General features: G+C 35.2%; 2 protein-coding genes and 1 long non-coding RNA gene across 4 annotated transcripts in view; 2 read left to right on the top strand and 1 right to left on the bottom strand.

Moving 5' to 3' along the window:
- Positions 1-976, bottom strand: part of LOC113228902 (GDP-D-glucose phosphorylase 1) — a 20,163-nt gene extending 19,187 nt beyond the window's left edge. Inside the window, exon 1 of the mRNA XM_026462339.1 lies at positions 940-976. Within this exon, the coding sequence (XP_026318124.1) occupies positions 940-976 (37 nt within the window). The remainder of the gene's footprint in view (positions 1-939) is intronic.
- Positions 977-1,426: 450 nt separating this feature from the next.
- Positions 1,427-21,763, top strand: part of LOC113228924 (probable cytochrome P450 301a1, mitochondrial) — a 31,165-nt gene continuing 10,828 nt past the window's right edge. For both annotated transcript variants that reach the window (XM_026462369.1, XM_026462370.1), the window contains exon 1: positions 1,427-1,981. In XM_026462369.1, coding sequence (XP_026318154.1) covers positions 1,500-1,981 — 482 coding nt within the window. In that variant the 5' untranslated portion in view covers positions 1,427-1,499. The remainder of the gene's footprint in view (positions 1,982-21,763) is intronic.
- LOC113228925 lies at positions 2,327-4,387 on the top strand. Its single transcript, XR_003310352.1, has 3 exons — positions 2,327-2,339; positions 2,450-2,492; positions 4,027-4,387. It is a non-coding gene; the product is annotated as an uncharacterized LOC113228925 (long non-coding RNA).

The raw sequence follows: 21,763 nt of genomic DNA on the forward strand, positions 1-21,763 counted from the left end.
ATCGTTGCCTTGGATACTTGGTATATTTATTTATTATTACTGCTTTTATATAAAATAAATGATATATGTACTCAACAGTCTACACTAGGCTTAACATAACATTCTAATAACAATGATAAAATATATAATAATATACAATTATAGTAACTTTGAGAAGAACTCAAATTGCACTATCTACGAACGGTGTTAATTAACGTAGATACATACATACATATAAGCCGCTAATCAACCGTACCGACGTTCTGCGTAGTGTATTGTATACAATATGATCATTGAGCTAAAGATTTAAGCATATTTACGGCTATTTCACGTCATTATCTGGCTGACACGACTCAGATCGGCTTTTTTTAAAGTAACTTTATTTCTCAACTGTTTCTATTAGGTTTATCCATTTATCACATTCTTTGTAGCTACTTAATAATGTTTGCCGCCATAGCCATAGCACTTCCACCATTGCTAAAGTAGGCTAAAGTCAGGAGGCGGTGTAGCATCTTATTCCATCCTCTTTAGTGTGGCTTAATTAAAAAATTTATACGAGATCGATAAGGGTTAAACGGAAAATCTGACTAGAATGTTAATCTGTATTCATCTCTGATGTAAGAGAGAGAGTTTTGAAGAACCTTTTCACTACCTATATTATTTAATAAATGTAAGACATACTGCACAGGACGTAAATGTTGGCAAATTGAATTAATACTGTTCTATGCTGCTGCGCTTAACACTCAGATGTTCTTTGCAGTGATAGATTAAAGTTGTTGGTCATCGTCTTTTATTTATATAATTTCTACAGTATTCGTGTTGACCACGTGGATTGCCACCACTCTCTAATTCTTAAGGTTTATATTTATTAAAATTGTTTTCGTTGTTGGTGCTGTTCGCTCCAAGCAAATTTTTGAAATACCTAGAGTCTTCTATAAATACGGTAACTTTTATAAATACGGCGAGACAAGTGGTTATCCACTTGTTTCTCCTCCATTGTTGCCGCGCAATATCTAAATTATTGCGTCGTTCCATTTTATTCGAGTTCCAATATTTCCTTTTTTTGGAAATCAATTTATAAAATATGTTTAATAGAATTTTACAGTTAAAATTAACAATGTTCGAGAATGTTAATCAAATGTACGGTCAAAGGTCTGCCTTAAAACCGTTATTTTGTTTCTTTTTAAACTATTTAAAATAACAAACCTGCTACGAAACAACTACGAAGTCTCTATTTTTTTAAATTTCGGATGAGTAAATAAAACGAATTGGAAAAAGTTGAAATATCACTTGGGAGATCCTTGATATTTATTAAGTCTTGCATTATTGACACAATACATGTTTACTACAATAGAGTATAAATAAAGTAGATATCTAATTAGTCTAAACAATATTCCTCCACACCCCATTAACAACATAAAAGAGAGTGGTGTGTCCATGACCAATGGCTGACAAAGCAACTCCCGCGCAACGGTAAATCCCTCGATCTCGGCTCAGTCGCCGTAGCGGCCTTAACCGTCATGGGTCGCTCTTTAAACGCGTTCGCTCGCGCCGCAGCTACAACAAACCCCGTAAAATACCAAATTCGCTATGCAACTACCGGTTGCCCATTTACGAAACGGCAAAATTCTCAAATTGCACCAACAGTTATGCTCAACGAGGAAATCTTCGCGAATGCTAAATCGTATTCTGAAGTACCAGGGCCTAGACCAATTCCTATTTTGGGCAATACTTGGCGAATGATCCCTTACATTGGTCAATACGATATTTCCCAATTTGCGAAAGTAACTAAACATTTTCTTGATGAATATGGGAAGATAGTCAGACTTGGAGGATTAATCGGAAGACCGGATTTGCTGTTTGTGTATGATGCAGATGAGATTGAGAGGATGTACAGGAGAGAAGGTCCAACGCCTTTCAGACCTGCTATGCCTTGCCTCGTGAAATATAAGTCTGAAGTGCGTAAGGATTTCTTTGGAGAACTACCTGGAGTCGTTGGAGTGTAAGTCTTTTTGTCATTTTTGGCAACTTACTTAACATATACAAGCAGTGTTTATTAAGCAAAGAGATATCCCGATAAGTACGATCGATTGGAATACCAATTTTAATTACAATTCATTAGACAGATAGAGCTTATAAAATTTTTAAACGAATAGAAAATTTATAGATTACAATTAAAAAAATATTCAGTATATAGGTCAATCTCATAATTTTAATGCGAGGCTAGAGACGTCGTATCGTCATCAGACCGGAATTACTCCGACTTTCACCGTTTCTCTTTATAGAACTACAGTGTAGCCCACAGTTTTATAATCATCGCTAAACCGCTATCTAAACGAAAAAATGGCACCAATAAAAATGTACGTAAATTGTAAACTTATTTCTGAAGAGTGTACTTCAAAATATTCAGTCACAATTCTCATTTGTTGTACCTTCACATCGATATGTTAGAATCTCTTTATTTTCACAGGTATCTCTGGCCTCTGGCTGTTTTTCAATTACAGTAGCACATGGTAGGGAGCTTTTATTACAATACATAAATATTTTGTCTATTTTGCATGGTGAGAAGCCCAACAGACAATGGAATATCAACAATTGTATAATAAAACCACATGTGATCATAAGCCAATGACTTTTTCACCACACTTGCACCTAAATAGTAAGATTGCATGGAGGCTAACTTAAGTATAATACCCGAAATAAAACTCTCCGGCTTTTTTCCTTCTCATTACAGCCATGGTCCTGTATGAAAAACATTGTATGTTTCACGGGCGTACGGGAATTGCGAACCTCGACTCCGAATGCCTTAAGTCTTCGACTTCGGGCTTCTAATAGAGTCACGTTCGTAATTCCTTATTTACCGCCCTTAATATACAAAGTTCTATTTTACATGAAATTACGAACTATATGAAACAAATCTTGTACCCATATGTGAAATTGTAGGTATAACTCACCTCTTTAGTCCTTACCTATTTCTACCGCCTAGCAGTAATGTGAGCATTACTGAGTGAAGACTTAAGAATGCTGGTGAAATTACAGTGCCCTTCAGATCTTTGCGATTTAAAGCCCTGAGTGGTATTGCAACTGCTATGGACACGCATGTCGCTTACCACCAGGCGTACGATTTGTTCGTCCCGCCAGCGCCACTTGGTATCATAAAAAAAGGCATCAAATATATCGACTAATTTCGTGCGTAGAATCTGTAAACATCTCTCCTGAAAAGGTATTATTTCGCAGATGCGTCGTTATAGGTAACACCCAAGGGTGCGAATTGTATTATAAATTCCAATAAACGTTTAGGACGTGTTCCCATTACGTCGTAACGTTTTATTTATCGTTGGACGACTGTCGCGTCTAGCCTGTTCCCATATCGCGACCATCTGTCGTGACTGTGTCGTGGACATTTATTTTATCGTTGAACGACAGTCGTGTCTAGCTTTCCTACTAGATCGTGACGACAATTTACCGTTCACGGCAGCCGCCTTGTTGTTTGCACAACAGAATCGTTAGAAGCTGCGATTATCTGTCGTCACATTTTTATCGTGACGTTTTATGTACCGTCTGTTGTTCTAACTGTTTCCATTGTCACGAGTCTGTTGTCGTAACGTCAAAAAAGTCGTGAATGATATTTAATCGTGTTGTTCTATGTGTGAGCAATTTCATTTAAATGCCCAAGCTACGCACTTTAAACTGCACGACTATCTGTAGTCGCGACATAATTTGAACGTGCTCTTACTTTAACTAAGGAAGCACGTAAACCAGCTTTAAGAACATGTACCTACGTAGTATGTTGCGAAAGCTAGACTCCATGGGTAGCGAATGGAATTTTAATAGTATCGCTTAAAGTAATTCGCAAGTTCTGGCTTTTCACAACATTCAAGTAAGACCATTACATCGTCATATGCGAAAAGATTACCATCACGTTTGTAACATTTGTAATAGAAGTTAAAACTTAGCTTGTTTGTTTAAATAAATGGTACCTACCTGTATGTGCTTAGGTTCTATAATTCTTAACCTATAAATAAGTTTCCTGTGGTTTCCTCACAGATGGCGCAACGGCGAAAAAGCCGTTAAAAATAAAAGACGAAGGTCTGCAGCAAGCACATAAAGAAATTCGTCAGGTCTCATAAGGCTCCTAATAGATTGACTGCATGTTTGCAGTTAATGCGTGAAGTGGTAATTATCTTCATGCAGCGAGACCTCCACCGCATGAAGTTGATAATGACTTCACACATTAACCGCAAACAAGTCAATCTGTTAGCGGCCTAACTCATTCCGTAAGCTAGTTGTGAGAGCGATCGAAGGAATTTATCTTTGAGTTTGTACGATCTTTGTATCAACTATAAAAACAAATTATTATTATTATTGCAAGTAAATAAATAAATAAATAAACCTGTACATGATACGAACCGCTGTTACAATAGTAGACAAAATAAACTGGTACCTCCATTGCCTCAACTTACAATTGTATAACATAATAAATAAATAATAAATATGTATAACATACTACCAAGCACCATAATACTTCAGAAAGACGAAAGAGTTATTTGTTATGCAAGGCTGCAAAGTTGTTGTTTGACGCGAGTGTTTGTATTGGTTCAAAAATATAATCCAGAGCGTAGCGAGGGTTTCAATGTACGAGACGCAAATCAACTTTGCCGAAACATACAATTTTTCACCACACCATATAGAGAAAAATAGTTGAACTATAACAAATCAGTTTTAATAAACAAAATTAGTCGCTGTCAACTTAATATCTACAATAATTAGAATACAATATACCAACGGATTTATATTACGTAAATAGTGTATGACAAGTCTCGTAGTTGTATTTGTATTTGTATTTGTAGTTGAACATGTCATTATGTTCTTTTTTCACCAAAAGAAAAAGTTAGGTGCACCGCAGTCCATCGTCAAGGTCGAATTTCAAAAACCTTTTTCACGCTAGCGTGTATAAAACTCATTTCCAATGAGAGATAAAGCCTTTCCGAGCTAGTTAGGTGAAAAAGTGTTTTACAACAAATGAAAGTATTTCCTCATACAAAAGTGTTCTTACGCATAGAAGATTTTATGAAAGACAGAGAAATGTGATCTCTCTATGTTAGTTCTACAATTACAATAATTAGTACATAAACATTTATTATTTCATTGGCGCAGCATTCCTTTATTAAGATATTTTATTATTTAAAACAATTTAATCGTTATTTAATTTATTAATTAATATATTAATAATATAAAATAATATAATAATATAATATAATAACATACTAATATAAATATAAAATAATATAATTTAGTCGTTATTTAATTTATTATTTTATTTTTGTTTATTAATTTGCTTGTCTATTTCTAAGTCTTAGCCCTTACAAGGCACATGTAATGTAATTTTATTGCATGTTCGCTAGAAATGAATACTGAATACAATGCGGAATACCATTGTATACATATAGTTGTATCATATTCCGACTAGAAGCCAATTAGCCACTTTGCAAAATATAACTCTTTTGTTGTGCAGCTAGGTGTTTTATAATGCAGTAGGTTTGTACGTGACAGTGGTTAGGTACTTCACGAGTCGGCATAGTTTAGTTGCGAATTGCGCCACAAGGATGAAAGTTGACAAAAGAGATCGATTAACTAATCAAACCCTTCTATTCATGTATCGTTTTTACGTAACTTAGAGTAAGTATAATTGCTATTTATGACGTTAGTATAATAATTAGATATACTTCACACCATTGATGTAAAAAGGCCACATCTGCAAAATGACAACTTTTCAGGAGGAGGTTTAAAGTTTCTAAGAACGAAGTTAGTTGATACCTTTTTTACGCTTAAATAGGAGACTTGATAATACAAATATAGTGCATAGACTACAAAGACCTAAACCTTTGAGTAATGTGGCCAAATTATAGTGAATGAAAAAAAAAATGCGCGAGTGTGAATAATAAGACCAAGGAAGTCATAATCCTAATTTTATTTGTTATATGGAAAAGCTGAAACTTTCTAGATTTCCATATAAGTTACAAATAAAATTAGAGTTACATATGATTTTTGTTTTTAAAATAATTACTTTAAATCGCTCTCCTGTAATATTTTCCAAGTGCACGTTAGACATTTCACCTATCCAGTGTCGAAAAGATATTTTGTGGACGGGCAATTCCTTTGTAAGTTACTTTTATATCAGGAAATTATGTTAATTTAAAATTACTTATTAGTCTTGTAAAAAGCTAGATTATAATTATTATTAAATTTGTGTTTGACAAAAAAAAAAATTTCATATATTTATGTGTAATTTGTTTCATGTAAGTCATAGTTCATAATTTTTATGACTTTCATGTAATAAAACCACTTTTGGCGTATGATCCAGTGTGGCTTTATTATACCAAAGTTACGACTACCTACTTACTGTCTTGTAAAATAAAAACGGTAAAAAATGCACAAATTATTTTAGTTTTTTTAATTAGTTTTGATTCTAACTAGTCTTCTTTTAAAAAGCAATATACAATGTATAAAGTGATAATTAACTCTGCAAACAAGGGCATCGTAGATAATATAAAATTTTAATTTTGTTTCGTTTGTTGTTTTGAATAATCCTTGTACCGTTTGCTCACGATATAGAACCGATGATACTTACTAGCATCTCATGATTTAATTAAAAAATTACCTATTATTCTAAATGCAGTTTATTAGAATGCTAACTTGTAAGTATGTATGTACTTAGTTAGCTCGTGTATATGATGAGGTTCTATGAGCGTTTCATGTCAGAATGAACAAGTAGCATATTATTATATCATCAGTGTTTTGTAGAAACATTTCGAAAGAAATTTCAGTGGAGCATCTTTAGGTTTTCGCGACTATTTTAAAATATTTACGTCATGTTTTAAATTCTGTTTTAAAACTTAAACTTAATTAAAACCAAAATTAAATTTTTAAACACGTGGTAAATATTTTAAAACAGTCGGTAAAACCTTAAACATGCTATCCAGAATTTTTTTTTTCGATATATAGACGACCTCAGTGGCCTAACGGTTTGCACTGTGAGCGCTGGATGCGGAGGCCGGATTTGATTTTCGGTAGGACCAATTTGCGAAATGAACTTTTCTTTTGTTCTGGTCTGATTGACTTGGAGTCGACGACTTACCGGTGGCAACGGTGGCGCAGAGCGCAACGGGACGTGAGCGTGCTTATAATACTGCTCCGGTACGTTCACCCGGGGCAGCTCGCCCAGGCACTAGCCTTTTGAGAACCGGATGAAGACCGTGCAAACGGACTCAACTGGGGTCAGGACCTGACTGAGAAGGTCCCTATGTGGGCTTGCTCGCACAGATTATAGTACCCTTCCCGCATAACCAAGAGCTTGATAGGGAGGGTCACTATAAACAAAAGTTATTTGGAAAAGATATGGAACTGTTCTGAGTGTTTTGGGCCGCAGTGTGAATTCCGTTATTTTGGTACTTATAGTACAGGGAATTTCGTAGTTTGACCAGGCAATTGGTGTGGTTGCTAAGCACATTATTATTATTATCTGGTCTTTCTCATTTTCAGCCCGTTGGTTAGTTTTATCCACACAAACGGACGAACTCAAGTAAATGCAGCATGGTGTGTATGGTGTGTGGAGGGTGTGTGATATGAGCCCACTTCGTCGTCTTCAATCTACATGAACTTTCTGACAATTCAGCACGTATTTAAATTACCGGTTATTTCCAGTTGTTCCATGAACTCAGTTCCATTTGGAACAATTGTTGTAATGTTAATGTCATAATTATTCCCATTAGTTCCATGTCTTCCTGATCAGATCTCTTTAGATCTTTAGAAGTTCATTAAGTCCATTTCCAAAATGGACAAATACAGCTTATTATTATTTTGGATATCTATTTTAGACTCTCGCCTCTCCCATGGTCTAAAAGATTATTATTTTTGTCGGACAAGTTTTTGTATGAAAACTTTTAAGAAGTAATTTGTTGCAATGTTTTAAGTTCTCAAAATTAAGGGCAACATGTAACATTCCTGAGTGTGGTAATATTCATGTCACTGTTTTTATTTACTGAAACAAGCGGACTCAATAAATATAAGGAAAGGCGATGTTTGAAGGTCTTTTTGTGACCTTCGAGCACTGTTATCATTTTGATATAATCGTGGATTTTCCCTTAAAGGAAAATAACGTTCCTGTTGTTTTGAACATTCTGAAGTCGTTCATTTAAAGGAATAAAGAACAAAACTTATTTCACTATACATTGCTTTCCTGTATACCACATCAGAATGTATTCTAGGACGACCACATCAACGAATTCACCATCATCACCGTCGTTGTACGAGCACGCTCTACATTTTTATGCAATTTAAACTATTTCTGTCTGTACAACATTTAACACGCGTTAACTATACGTTAGTATGATATAAACATATTTTATCGCGAAAATTTTTAGGAATCGTGTTTTTATATCGTATCCTAATCAGTGTATATACTTAATTTTACTGTATATTTTTTCCAAAGAGATTGATTCAACCCTTTCACTGTTATGCGGTATCTACCATAGCCATTTGAGGTTGAATAGATTCTTAATTAAGACAACGTAATACAAAACAATTACTTATTACTAAACATAAACAATTACTATTTTTAACTGCCTCTGTGGCCGAACGGTTGCCATGCCGGACTGCCACGCAGAGGTCCCAGGTTCGATTCCCGGGCCGCACAGTGGGGAAAAATTACGATTTAGCTGGCCAAAAGTCGATTTTACAAAAGTCTGCCCAGGTAAAAAAAAACTGGTCCCTGATAAAGTTGAATAGACATAGAACAAAAGCCCGCCCTACCCCTTCCCTTCCTGACCCTATGACAACCGTATGATCAGTCGGAACTTGATCATCGCTTTGAGTGCATGTATCGATTCGCGGCGTCTCTTGCAAAAACGTGTACTTTAAAAGTGACTATTGCTCGTGTGCGTGGGATTTTTTATAAACACCATATGGATTCCAGTATGACAGGTAAAAACGTATATATTTTATTTTTTTATTGTGAATTTATGTAGATTTACTATTAATTTGAGACACTAAAAGTCAACACTAAAATATTTCAAGAAAAAAATGGTTTTTCAGAATTCAAAAAGGTTTTTGATGTATTTCTTCACATTTCTATGCAGTGATTCTACTACAATTATAATGTCAAAGGGTTTAACATACTAAAAGCACTAAAATTGGCTGCGATTTTTTGCGATAATGAGTGTTAGACATATTTGAATCGAGCAGGGTCAAATAGCATAATAATATTATTTTACTTTAACTATAATTTTTTTTTAATTTCAGGACTGGGAGAAGGCTCGGGATGTAATGTGATGACGCGGAAGTATCTTTTTGACAAAATGCAAAATCAAGATCTGCCTAGTTTTGACTCAAAATTAGATTATCTTGAAAATTTCATATTGTCATATGAAAATTACACCGACGATCAACTGAAGGATTTAAAGCAGAAGTTTTCGCTATTGAAGGCTGCATTTAAGAAAAAATGGACAGAAGCGTATAGAAGACAAGAAACATTCCTGGTAAAAAATGAGAAGTGGTTACAAGGAACATTTGAAATTCCAAGAGTTTCACAAATTTCTGTGGGTCGCCCATTCAAACCTTTTGAAGAATGCAGCGAGAGAAGCAAACGCAGAAAGACTCAAGAACTTCGTGGTGTTGTTGATAAGACTGTACTATTACACGCTACACAAACATCGCTATATAGTTCTGGAAAGAGAACTGCATCCAAAATACTTGAAAATTTAACAAAATCTCCCAAACGAGCTAAAAAGTATCAAATGGGATACACAACATTACAACAGCAAGTTCCACGATTGTCGCCACTACAGGCTCTTTCTATATTTGTAGAAGCCGATGCTTCTAGACGACAATATGAAATCTTTAGAAGTGCTGATAAGAAACGTTATCCCAATTATAAAGTAATTCAACAAGCAAAAAAAGATTGTTACCCGGTCAAAGAATCATATCGAGTTACGGAAAGTTGTGCTGAAGTAAACTTACAAGATTTACTGGACCATACTATGAAACGTTTGACCATGTATTTGGAAGATGTTTTGGTGAATTTGAATGAAGAAGAGTGCATATCATTACAATTATTATCAAAATGGGGTGCTGATGGATCACAATAAGACCAATTTAAGCAGAAGATCCAAAATGATGCCTCTGATAAATATATTTTTATAAGTAGTTTTGTTCCGCTTCAATTATTTTGTGGTACAGATAATAAGAAAATAGTTTGGCAAAATCCAACACCTTTTTCTCCAAGATACTGCCGGCCTATTAGAATGAGATTCACTAAAGAGACTGTTGATATAACCAACTCTGAAATAAACTACATAGAAGAGTCCATTAAGTCGTTAAAAACCAGTGATGTTTTGCAAGGAGAAAAACATTTTATTATTAAACATACAATGATGTTTACTATGATTGATGCCAAGGTATGCAACGCTGTCACATCAACTAGCTCGACCATGAGGTGTTACATTTGTGGTGCAACTTCAAAACAATTTAATGACTTAACCATAAAGTATAACGTAGATGAAGATGCTTTAACTTTCGGTTTGTGTGTGTTGCACGCTAGAATACGTTTTTTTGAGAGCATATTGCATTTATCGTATAAGATAACCATACAAAAATGGCAAATAAGATCAGCTAGTGAAAAAGAAATTGTGAAACTTAAAAAAGAAGAAATACAAGCCAAATTCAGGGAACAAACTGGACTCATTGTTGATGTACCAAAGGCTGGATATGGCACCACTAACGATGGAAACACAAGCAGAAGATTTTTTGCCAACCCAAAGCAAGCAGCTGATATCACTGGTGTTGACTTTCAACTAATATATCGTCTCAAAGTTATTTTGGAAGCAATATCCAGTGGTCAGAAACTGGACTTACAAAAATTCGCCGATTATGGGTTGCTAACTGCCAAATTATACGTTAAGCTGTATTCGTGGCATCCTATGACGCCAACATTGCATGAGATTCTAATTCACGGTGCCACTGTGATCGAAAAAGCCTTGTTACCTATCGGTCTTTTATCAGAAGAGGCGGCAGAAGCTCGAAATAAACATTTTCGTCAATACCGACAGAATTTCACCAGAAAATTTTCAAGAGAAGCATGTAACATGGATGTTTTAAACAGACTTTTGTTAAGTTCAGATCCTCTAATAACGAGTATCAGGCCAACACAAAAAAAAATACGTTCTGTTTTTAGCAAAGAAGCATTAGATATGATGATTCCTGCAGAGCCATACCATAGTACCTCCGAAACCGAAACATCAGAAAGTTCTGCAGAGGAAACTGAGGAAGTATTTTCTGATGATGAACCTTGGATTTCATCGTCATCCTAGTTCAAATTTTGATTATAAGTCTTGTTTTTTAAGTACAATAAATTCTGTTTAAGAATTTGGTTGTTTCGTTTTATTTAATGCCTTATACACCTAGTTTCTACTTGGACAAATTACAAAAGTTAATATATTAAACTATTTTGACCACCAGAACCCAAAAATACAAAGAAATAATTTTGACCGCCTAAATCGTCATTTTTCCCCTATGTGGGCCGGGAGAAATATTTGTATGGCCTACAATTATTTCTCTCGTGAGTTTGGGTGTAATTTGTGGTTATCTATGTGTGTGTCCATGGCACCCGCGACACAGGGTTTCCCTAGTGCGGGGCTATGTTGAGTGTGTGCGTTATTATTATTATAATTGTACATAACATAATTTATTATGAATAACTATATATTTTGTATATATAAAAGAAGCACTTATTTATAACAAACTAGCTGGTGCCCGCGACTTCGTCAGCGTAGAATAAATACTTCGAGTACCCAACTATACTAGTTTTCACAGTTTTATTGGTTCTCCATACAAATTTACATCCCCTGTTTCACCCCTTTTAAGATTTATTTTTGTGACAAAAAGCATGTTCTTCTCCTAGGTCCCATCTCTGTACCAAATTTCATCAAAATTGATTCAGCGGTTGGCGTGAAAACGTAACAGAGTAAAGTTGCTTTAACATTAGTTTGGTTGTCATTGGCCGCTGAACTTTACTATACGCTTTAGGTGTCAATAAACGATAGGTTATTAAATAACAAACAATCTGTCTTTTGATCCAGCGAGCGATCGTGTGTCCTAGACCTACAACGATGTAATTACTGTGTTCACAGCTAGTGCGTGTGTACAGACAGCTTGATTGCATTCATCTAAGAAAAGGGGATTAAACCGTTCCCAATGTTATTTTAGTTTATTTTATAGTGTATAGGTTTTACCACGGAAGAAATTTATGTGGTCTGTGTGTTTTACGTTAATATACCGTACCCTTGATCTATTAAGGCCATATCTGTAAAATGGCACCTTTTCAGGAGAGAGGCTTAAAGATTTTTGAACGAAATTAGTCGATAACTTTGTTACGCTTATTAGGAGAGTTATTAAATTTCACATATAATTTGTTTAATGTATTTTTGTATGACATTCATGTGATAAAAGCACTTTTGCTATATGATCGATCACAGTTCTCAACAGAATTATATAATTTTTTTCGGATACATAAAAAAATATCTGAAATTAATTTTGACATTCTAAACATTGTTTTATGTAAATAATGTTGTTGGAATTCATTACAAAATTAATTCCAACAATATTATTTAAATAAAAAAAAATGTACAGCTCCTTGTGAAAGAGTTCGTCCAGAGTAGTACTGCCACCTTACCTATTTCTGCCGCCAAGCAGTAATGTCAGCATTACTGTGTTTCGGTTTTGAAGGGTAAGGGTGCTGGTGAAATTACCGGCACATGGGACTTGTCAACTTTTGTCTCAGGGTGACGGGCGCAGTAGTAGCGCCCCTTTGCAATTTAAACCTCTGAGTGGCACTGTAACTGTTATAGACAGGCGTGTAGCTTACTACTTGATGTAATAAAAAAAAACTTATTAATTGGAAGAAGAAATAGACTTATGCTTTACATTTTTTCAAATTTGCTAGTAGCAGTAGGTACTCACTAATTTTCGTAATTAACACATTTTCCATTTTAATGATATCTATATTAGTGATATTAGTGGTATGTGGGATTTCACTACATAAATTGTAATGTTTACATGACCTAGATAATTCCGCTAAAATTATAGTAACTGACATAACAGTGATAAAACGTTAAGGACTACGTCTAACACGCAAGGCCACAACCTTGTGGATTCGCCCGATTCTGTCTTGTCACTTATGCATATAGTAGTAGATGTGCTAAAATATACAGCAGTTTAGCACTTAATGTTGACTGTCTATTTAGCATTATGTTATGAACAACTTGTTACACATAAGATAACATAATATGATCCAATTTTGTAACCCTAACAAATACTAAAATAAACCTTTTTTAAAATCATTATTGTTTGTAGTGGGTTTTGTTCCAATGAATATGTCACCCTCATAATGACATGCAACAAAAAGGTTACAAAAATTAAGTAATTAAAAAAAAGTTTTTTTTAATGATAGGTACCAATTGACGGGACGAACAAGTGCGCCTGGTGATAAGCGACACGCCTGTCTATAGAAGTTCCAGTATCACTCACGAGCTATAAATCACAAAGATCTTTGCGGCACTGTCAGTGGCGTAAGTTGGCCAGTCATATGTGCCTGTAATATCACCATGTATTTGTTCTTAAGGTAAAGTGAGACCCAAAATAGACGTTTTGATGTATTTCGACCCATTGGACGGAAAATCTGTTAATAAAATTAAATACGACAGGGGACTATGAGCTCAATATAAACAATGCATCTGCCCTCCTTGTCAAAACTAACGCAATTGCATTTTGGTAACTATCGAGATATTGGCACCATAAGTTTTTTTTTCTTTGAAAAATGTCAATTACGCTGACTTTGCTTAGCAATAAAACTCAAACTAAATAATATTATAAAACCGATATTAAAAAACCGATTAGAGGAGACTGTAGATCTCGTTTCGCTTATATGTTGATAACTTAATTTCGTAAAAATGTCGATTACGTTAGTTATTACGATAAGGAGGGCCGGAGATCGTTTATGGTTTAAGGTTAAATTTTTTAAATAAAGAATACTCCGCAGTAAAAGTTGACGAATATTAATGACCTTTGATTCGGCAATTCGGCAAGTTGACACTTTTTAGTGAAAAGTTCGTAAGTTAACACCATGTAAAAACGAATTGAAAACCTCCAATTTTTATTAGTATGTTTATGAAGTAGTAATTCTTCCTCATAAATATTTTTTTTTTATAATTCATTTGGCAGAAGACGAAGGTCAGGTACGTTACGCACTGGAATGGGAAACGAGTTTCTTTGCCGACCGGTTTGGGAGGGACCGACATTCCTTTCTTTCACCACTATTATTTTATTTTGGTGTCATTAAACTGGTATAAATCATCAACGTATTAATTACACGCTGACCCAATGTGGATTGGTGACTTCACATGCTTTCGAAGAGTTGTGAAGTTTCCTCAATATGCTGGCGTCATAGCAAGTCGACCAAGAAAGCACTGCCACCTTACATACTTCTGCAGCCAAGCAGGAATGCCACATTACTACGTTCCGGTTTTCAAGGGTACCTACTGCTGAAATTACAGGCACTGGAGACTTGTCAACCACAGTGACGGGTGCAGCGGCAGTGCCCCTCAGATCTTTGTGATTTAAAGCTCTGAGTAGCACTGCAATTGTTATGGGTAGGCGTTTCGCTTACCACCAGGCGCACTTGTTAGTCACTTAGTATCATAAAAAAGTGGTATTACTGCTAAACGTTACACAAATGTACGCAACTTAGAAATTAAAGCATACATGTCGCCACAAAAATTCGAACTCTTAAATTTGAATCGTCAAATTTACTGTTTTTCGATAATATACATAGATAATATTTTAAAGTAGTGTAGGTAGTGTAATATACATAGATGAAGTCATACATATGTGTTCTATTAAATAACCTTTGATTAATGCATAATATGAGCTATTAACAGAATTGTAGTAGCAGAAGAGCTCTTTTGAAAAAGTTCGTCTGGGGTAGTACTGCCACCTTACCTATTTCTGCCGCCAAGCAGTAACGTCGACATTACTGTGTTCCGGTTTTAAAGAGTAAGGGTGCTGGTGAAAAAACAGGCACATGGGACTTTTCAACTTATGTCTCAGGGTGACGGGCGCAGTGGCAGATCTTTGAGATTTATAGCTCTGAGTGGCCCTGCAACTGTTATGGATAGGCGTGTAGCTTATAGGCGCACGACTAGTTCGTCCGGTCACTAGATATTGTAAAAAAAAACTAAGACTTTTCTGTTAAACATAAAAAGTTATGCTTTAGTTAAGTATCTGATATAAAACATGTTTATATCTCATGAGTGACATGGACGTAATTTACACACAAAATATACTTTATATAATACCAATTATTTTATATTAAATTGCTTGCATATGAAGCGTTAATTATTAATTATATCAACTAAACAGTCATTGTAATAAAATCTAACGGTATTAGTAAATACGGCGTGTGTATACACTTTGATTAATTATTACCAGTAATTCACGATCCAACGCAGCGCGCTCGATAATAGTTTTTTTAGTATTAAAATAATAAAAATACGGGTGTCCGTAAACGATGTTCATACATGCAAGCAACACTTGCTGTTGAGCCTGCACCTGGCCTACATCTGAAGCAGGGCGTAGCGAAAGCCGTGATGACGTGAGGTGAGTAGAAGACACGTTATGTGATGGTACTTACATTTTAAAGGTAGCACGATTATGACTCAGTAGAAAAGAAAATGTCATAAATAATCGCTATTTTTGCTAAGTCAGAATCAAGGTTCGTTGTATAAATATCATTTCTATTAGGTAATTAAAAGTGTTATAGTAAGCTATTATGTCATTGTAGCGAATCACAGCAGTCGCAAACAAATCTTTTTTGAACATAATATATATTTTATATGGATATAGTCTTTTTAACACTAAGACACATTGCTGACAGGACACTACTTGACCAGCTGTACATTACCTTGGCGCAATCTATAATGAGTTATTACATTGTCGTGTAGGGTGGCGCAGGTAAAACTAAGTTTCTGGAAGTGGAGAGAGGGCAGCGATGTATCCTTAAGGTGATGTATTCAAAATCATACAGATTCCCTGCTAATGAACTTTACCAATCTTGTGGTCACCTCTCAATGAGGAAACTATACATTCTGTTGGCTGTACTAAAGGTTCACAGGTCCCTTCCTTATAACCCTCTGCTTGTGTCTCGTAGACGGAAAAATATTGTGGTACCACAACCAATTTTCAAATCTGTATTCGCTAAAAGACAATTCAAGGTAAAATCTACACTCTTGTATAATATTGTTAACGAAAAAATAAAAATTTACCACTTGAACTTGTACAATAGTAAAGCGGCGTTGACAGATTGGTTGCTGACACTTGACTTTGAAGAAACGGAGAACATGATCCCCACTTAATGTATTTACACACAATATCAATATAAAATCATATTTTTGTTTCTCTGCCTTATTATTCCATAATCTATAATGGTTGTTATTTTATACTTTGTTTAAGCTATAGGGATTTGTAGCCTGTAATGATAACGAATAATTAATTGATCTGTATTTGAAAGTTAAGGCAGGTTTTTCGGGAAAGTATAGAAAATAGAGAGTTACTGTAATATCTTTATATCTTTTTCTTGTATACATTTGTCATTTTCAACATTTATTAAATTAGTTAAGCTGGTGTGCATTTGTCATCTAGACTAGTTAGTTAATTTTAGTATACTGGCATCACCTATGATGTCTAGTAAATTTATTTTGAATAATTTTATTGCTTGTGTTACCTAATATAATTAATAGATTAAGTTTGTTTCCTACAACTAAAAGATAATGGAAGAGCGGGCCTTCCTGTCACAGGTGGATGACACCTACTAGGAAGTCCCAACCTTATTTTAAGACAACTAAGAAAAAAGAAATAAACTTTTTTCATTTTCATTTTTCATTTTCATTTCATTCATAAATTGAAATTCTAAATTTAGATGCAATTGTTTTTTGGCGCCTTTTTCTTTCTATTTGTGACTATTGTTTCTGTTTTCTTAACCGACTTCAAAAAAGGAGGAGGTTCTAAATTCGACTGTATGTTTTTTTGTATATGTATGTTACGCGATAACTCCGGATAATTTGTGAACCGAATTAGATTTTTTTTTTGTTGAATGTCATTAGTGGTCTCATTTAAATTTGAAGAAAATATTAGGGGATGAATGACTTTTGAGGTCGGTTTTTTGTTACCCTGTAATGAGATTATTTGTACTATATAATGTGCTCACTCCTCAACAGCACCCATCCAAACTCCATTAATACAGTCCGCTATAGTCGTGTGTCAATAAAAAAATCTAATAAGATCTATTCAAATTTGATGACATTTGAATACAAAGCAGTCCTTAATAGAGGAGAAATTTCCTAAAATAGTATAGTATAAATTACAAAATAGACTCAGTTCTGTGACATACACTATTATGTATTTTGAAAAATCGAGGTGACGCGGCGGCCCGCCGTAGACATACCAGCGTACACCTGTCGTCCATTATTTTCATTTAACTGTCTTTAAAATATTTAGTAACAATCGTGAGTCCGCTTTTTGGGGCGAGGCGGTCTTGAGGCCTTAAATGGACGATAACCTTAAGTTTACAACATTTCGTACAACCAAGGTTGTAGAACAAAACATTACGATAAATAAGTATAGAACCTTTTGTAACTTAACATTCTCTCTCTCGATATTCAAAAGCAGAATACTGCAGCCGTTACTTGAAAAGGCGTATGTGACAAAGACTCGAAACCGAGTTTAATAGCAGTAGAGTTCCTTGTGAAAGTGTTCGTCCAGGGAAGTATTGCCACCTTACCTACTTCTGCCGCCAAGCAATAATGTGAGCATTACTGCGTTCCGGTTTTGAAGGGTAAGGGTGCTGGTGAAAAACAGGCAGACTTGTCAATTTATGTCTCAGTGCCCCTCAGATCTTTGCGATTTAAAGCTCTTAGTGGCAACTGTTATGGATAGGCGTGTAGCTTACCACCAGGCACACGACTTGTTCGCCCCGTCACTTCATGTTATAAAAAAAAAGCCGAGGAAACAATGTTTAAAGAAATGAAATTGAAAAAAATCTATTTTTCTCTTGCGGAATCCACGTACGAAATAATAAAATGCTTAAACGGCCCATTCACTACCTGCTTGGCAGTCCGCTGCGCAGGCAGGAAACTGCTCTCACACTATCCTGCATATGGCATGCTGCGACCACTGCTACTACATTCATAATCTTGCATTACACGGCAGATGGCAAGGCGGACTGCAATGCAGGATAGTGAATGCCCCGTTTTAGTGACAGATCGGCCGTTTTTACTGCTCACGGCAGTACCTAAACATAACAAATTTTTTGAAAAAATCTACTCCCATTTCAACTAACGGCGGTTGAATTGGCACAACTTAAGTACTCTTAATTTTCAGCAGAATACCAAACGTACAAAATCCTGCTATTGGCACTCTATCGACATACAACTGAGATGATTTAAAATTAACAGGCTTGGGGCCCGGGTGGAAGGAATTTAGATTTTTGTATCAAAAATAATAATATTTTTTTACGATACCAAGTGACAGGACGATCAAGTCGTGCGCCTAGTGCATCGAGTATATAACCAGAAATAGAGACGAAATAGCATTTAATTTGTTTGAAAACTATTCTGCCAAAGCCTTACGGTGACAACTACGCTCCGATTGGCCAGCCGAATTCGAAACAATTAACGGGTGTCGCCAATTGTTTCACTTCAAATCGATCAAAAACTTAACTTGAGCTTTGCTATAATGAATGAAAATTGAAAAATTACATATTCAATATTTAATTACGGATGAAATGTGATTCCGTTTGTTTTGTACTTAGATGGTTTGCTGTTTCTCCCACACCGCCAAATGGAACAGCTCTCATTCTTAGAGATATATATTATCTTTATTACTATAAATACAGAACATTTTTGGAATATACGGAGATGTACACACAGGTCAGTTGTTGGCGCTGTACTATTTGAGCTTTGTAATTTGTGATTTCAGCGCAAACGAAAGTTGATATTTAAAAGTGATATAAGTCCCATTTGCTGATGAATTGCCAGGGATGGATAGCTTTTATTTTGTCTCTATTTCTGGTTATATACTCGATGGCCTGGTGATAAGCCCTGTCCGTAACAGTTGCACAGCCACACAGAGCTTTAAATCGCAAATAATATACGAAGGGTTGACAAGTCCCATAACAATGACAGAGCCACTCAGACCTTTAATTCGTAAAGATCTTAGGGGCACTGCCCCTGCGCCCGTCACACTGAGGCATAAATTGACAAGTTCATTTCACCAACACCCTTATCCTTCAAAACCGGAACACAGCAACGCTCACATTACTGCTTGGCGACAGAAACAGGTAAAGTGGTAGTACTTCTTTGGACGAACTCTTTCACAAGAAGCTCGACTGCTATTAAACATGATAAGACTACAAATGCAATTTTTCAGCGTTCTTTACTTGTATTGAAGTCTCTGCGAAATCTTCCAGCTCAAGTCATTCTTAATGATTGAAAAGAAAAACGTGATGGATTACGGAGTTAATGTTTGTACATATGTCCGCAAATACACAAACACACGTTAGTTGGTACAAACACTAAAACGATATTACTCTGAGGATGTTTGCTCAAATTATTTGCATACGTACAAATAGCACGTCACATACGCATCTGAAGGTTTTGTTAATGGAGCGTTTCCGGATTTATTTTCGTAAACCTATTGCTGACTTGTTGGGTGTATCGAGTTCATAGTTACTCATATAATTTTCTAAATTTTATAAGGGGTGCAGTACCTTAGAGGGTCCATAATGCACTGTCAATTTAGCTTTAAGCCTTTCCCATCCCATGTAACATTATGGTTAATTCAATAAAGAATGGAATTGAATTAACTGTTTAAACAATTGAATTCATCGTTGCGTCATCGATAACTATGACTAAAAAGAACTTTAATTCAACGCAGGAAAGGTGACACGTCTAATGTGCCTTTGGAAAATATTACAGGAGAGCGATTTAATAGTTATTTGTTATGCAACGCTGCAAAGTTGTTGTTGGACGCGAGTGATTGTATTGAAACCTGAGCAAGCGAAGGAAGCTAAGATTGAACCACGATCGAAGCGAGTGGTTCAAAAATAGATTCCTAAACGTAGCGAGGCAAGACGCAAAACAAATTTGCTGCCGAGCGAAACACACAACTTTTCACCTCCACCTTCCTCTTTACTTTTCCTCACTGTAGTGAGGAAAATGGTAGATGAAAGAAGAACAGTTGAACTATGAAAGATCAGTTTTTTTAATTATAAGAAATAGTTTATCTTCGGCTGCGTTCTCAATTTACACCTCATCAATCTTTATACTTGCTTGTACTTTTATTTTGTGTGGTTAAGTGATTATTAAAATTATTTTATTTCTTCGACGAATTAAAATAATTTGATAAACACAATTAGTTATCATTGTCAATTTAATGTCAATAATAATATTAAGAATAAAATATACCAATGGATTTATATAATATTACATAAGTAAAGCACGACAAATGGCGTAGTTGAACGTGTCATCTTTTCTTTTTCATCGAAAGAAAAAGTTAGGTGCACCACAGTCCATCGTCAAGTTCGAATTTCAAAAACCTTTTCCACACTCGCGTGCAAGAAACGTTTTTGCGCACAGATTTCTTGTGGGAAAGAAAGCCTTTCCGAGCTAGTGAGGTGAAATGTAATAAGAGAAGAAAAGCAAAAAATTCATAACCCAAATTTTAATTTATTTTAATTTTAAATTTATAGCTGAAACTTTGTCGTTTTCCATATAGCAAATAAAAAATGGTTATATTTTTTTCTTCTTAAAAAAATCCTTGAATCAGAGCGATTTAAAGATAATTATTTCCAAATGCGCGTTAGACGTTTTACCTTTCCAAGATCGAATTGGAATATGTGGGCTAAGTAGAACCACTGGTCTTTTGAAGATATTCTCATTTCAATATTATACAACTGTAAAGCAATGAACGATAAATACTTGTGGATAAATAACCTATAAAAATGAATATACTATTTTATTTTTTTAACTAAATTGGCCACACGCTTGGCCTTAAACTTACCTGATGTTTAGTGATGCGTTACGCGTTTGTGTATTGAAATGCTTATTAATTCACTCTAGCCTTGAATAGCCTTCATATATGTAGTTCTTTAATATTTGTTTCTTCTAACTTTGACATTGACTTAGTTTAATCTGACAAATTTAAAGTAGTCTTAAGTATGTCATAAAAAAAATCCTAAGTTATCCCTCTCTATTCAAATTTGCTCTACCTCTTACTAAACTCTACGTCTAATTTGTGTTTTACATTTTTTTTACTTTATTACATTACATACTCTTTCTTCTGTTTAAGAGTGATTACACACGGCGACTATGAGCAGCAATTGCGTCTGTCACAAACACGCATTTGCATCGATTGCGTCGATGCAAACGCGCGACTGCATCGATACAAACGCGCGATTGCATCGCTACCAACGCGCGGTTTTGTGTAAAGGTAGACGATTAGCGTTTGCATCCCATTTGCATCGCTGCTAAGTTGCCGTGTGTAACCGCTCTAAGGCTCCGTATGACCCTGCGCCTCTAACTTAAATGGGACAAATGCTATAAGTGCTTGAATTTTATAAGTAAGTTTAGAACGTATTAGAGTTCTCTGAGTTAGTAGCACCTTGTAGAGCCGTTTATCA

The sequence above is a fragment of the Hyposmocoma kahamanoa genome, unplaced genomic scaffold (genome assembly GCF_003589595.1).
Source record: "Hyposmocoma kahamanoa isolate Upper Pololo Valley unplaced genomic scaffold, ASM358959v1 262, whole genome shotgun sequence".
Lineage (NCBI taxonomy): Eukaryota > Metazoa > Arthropoda > Insecta > Lepidoptera > Cosmopterigidae > Hyposmocoma > Hyposmocoma kahamanoa.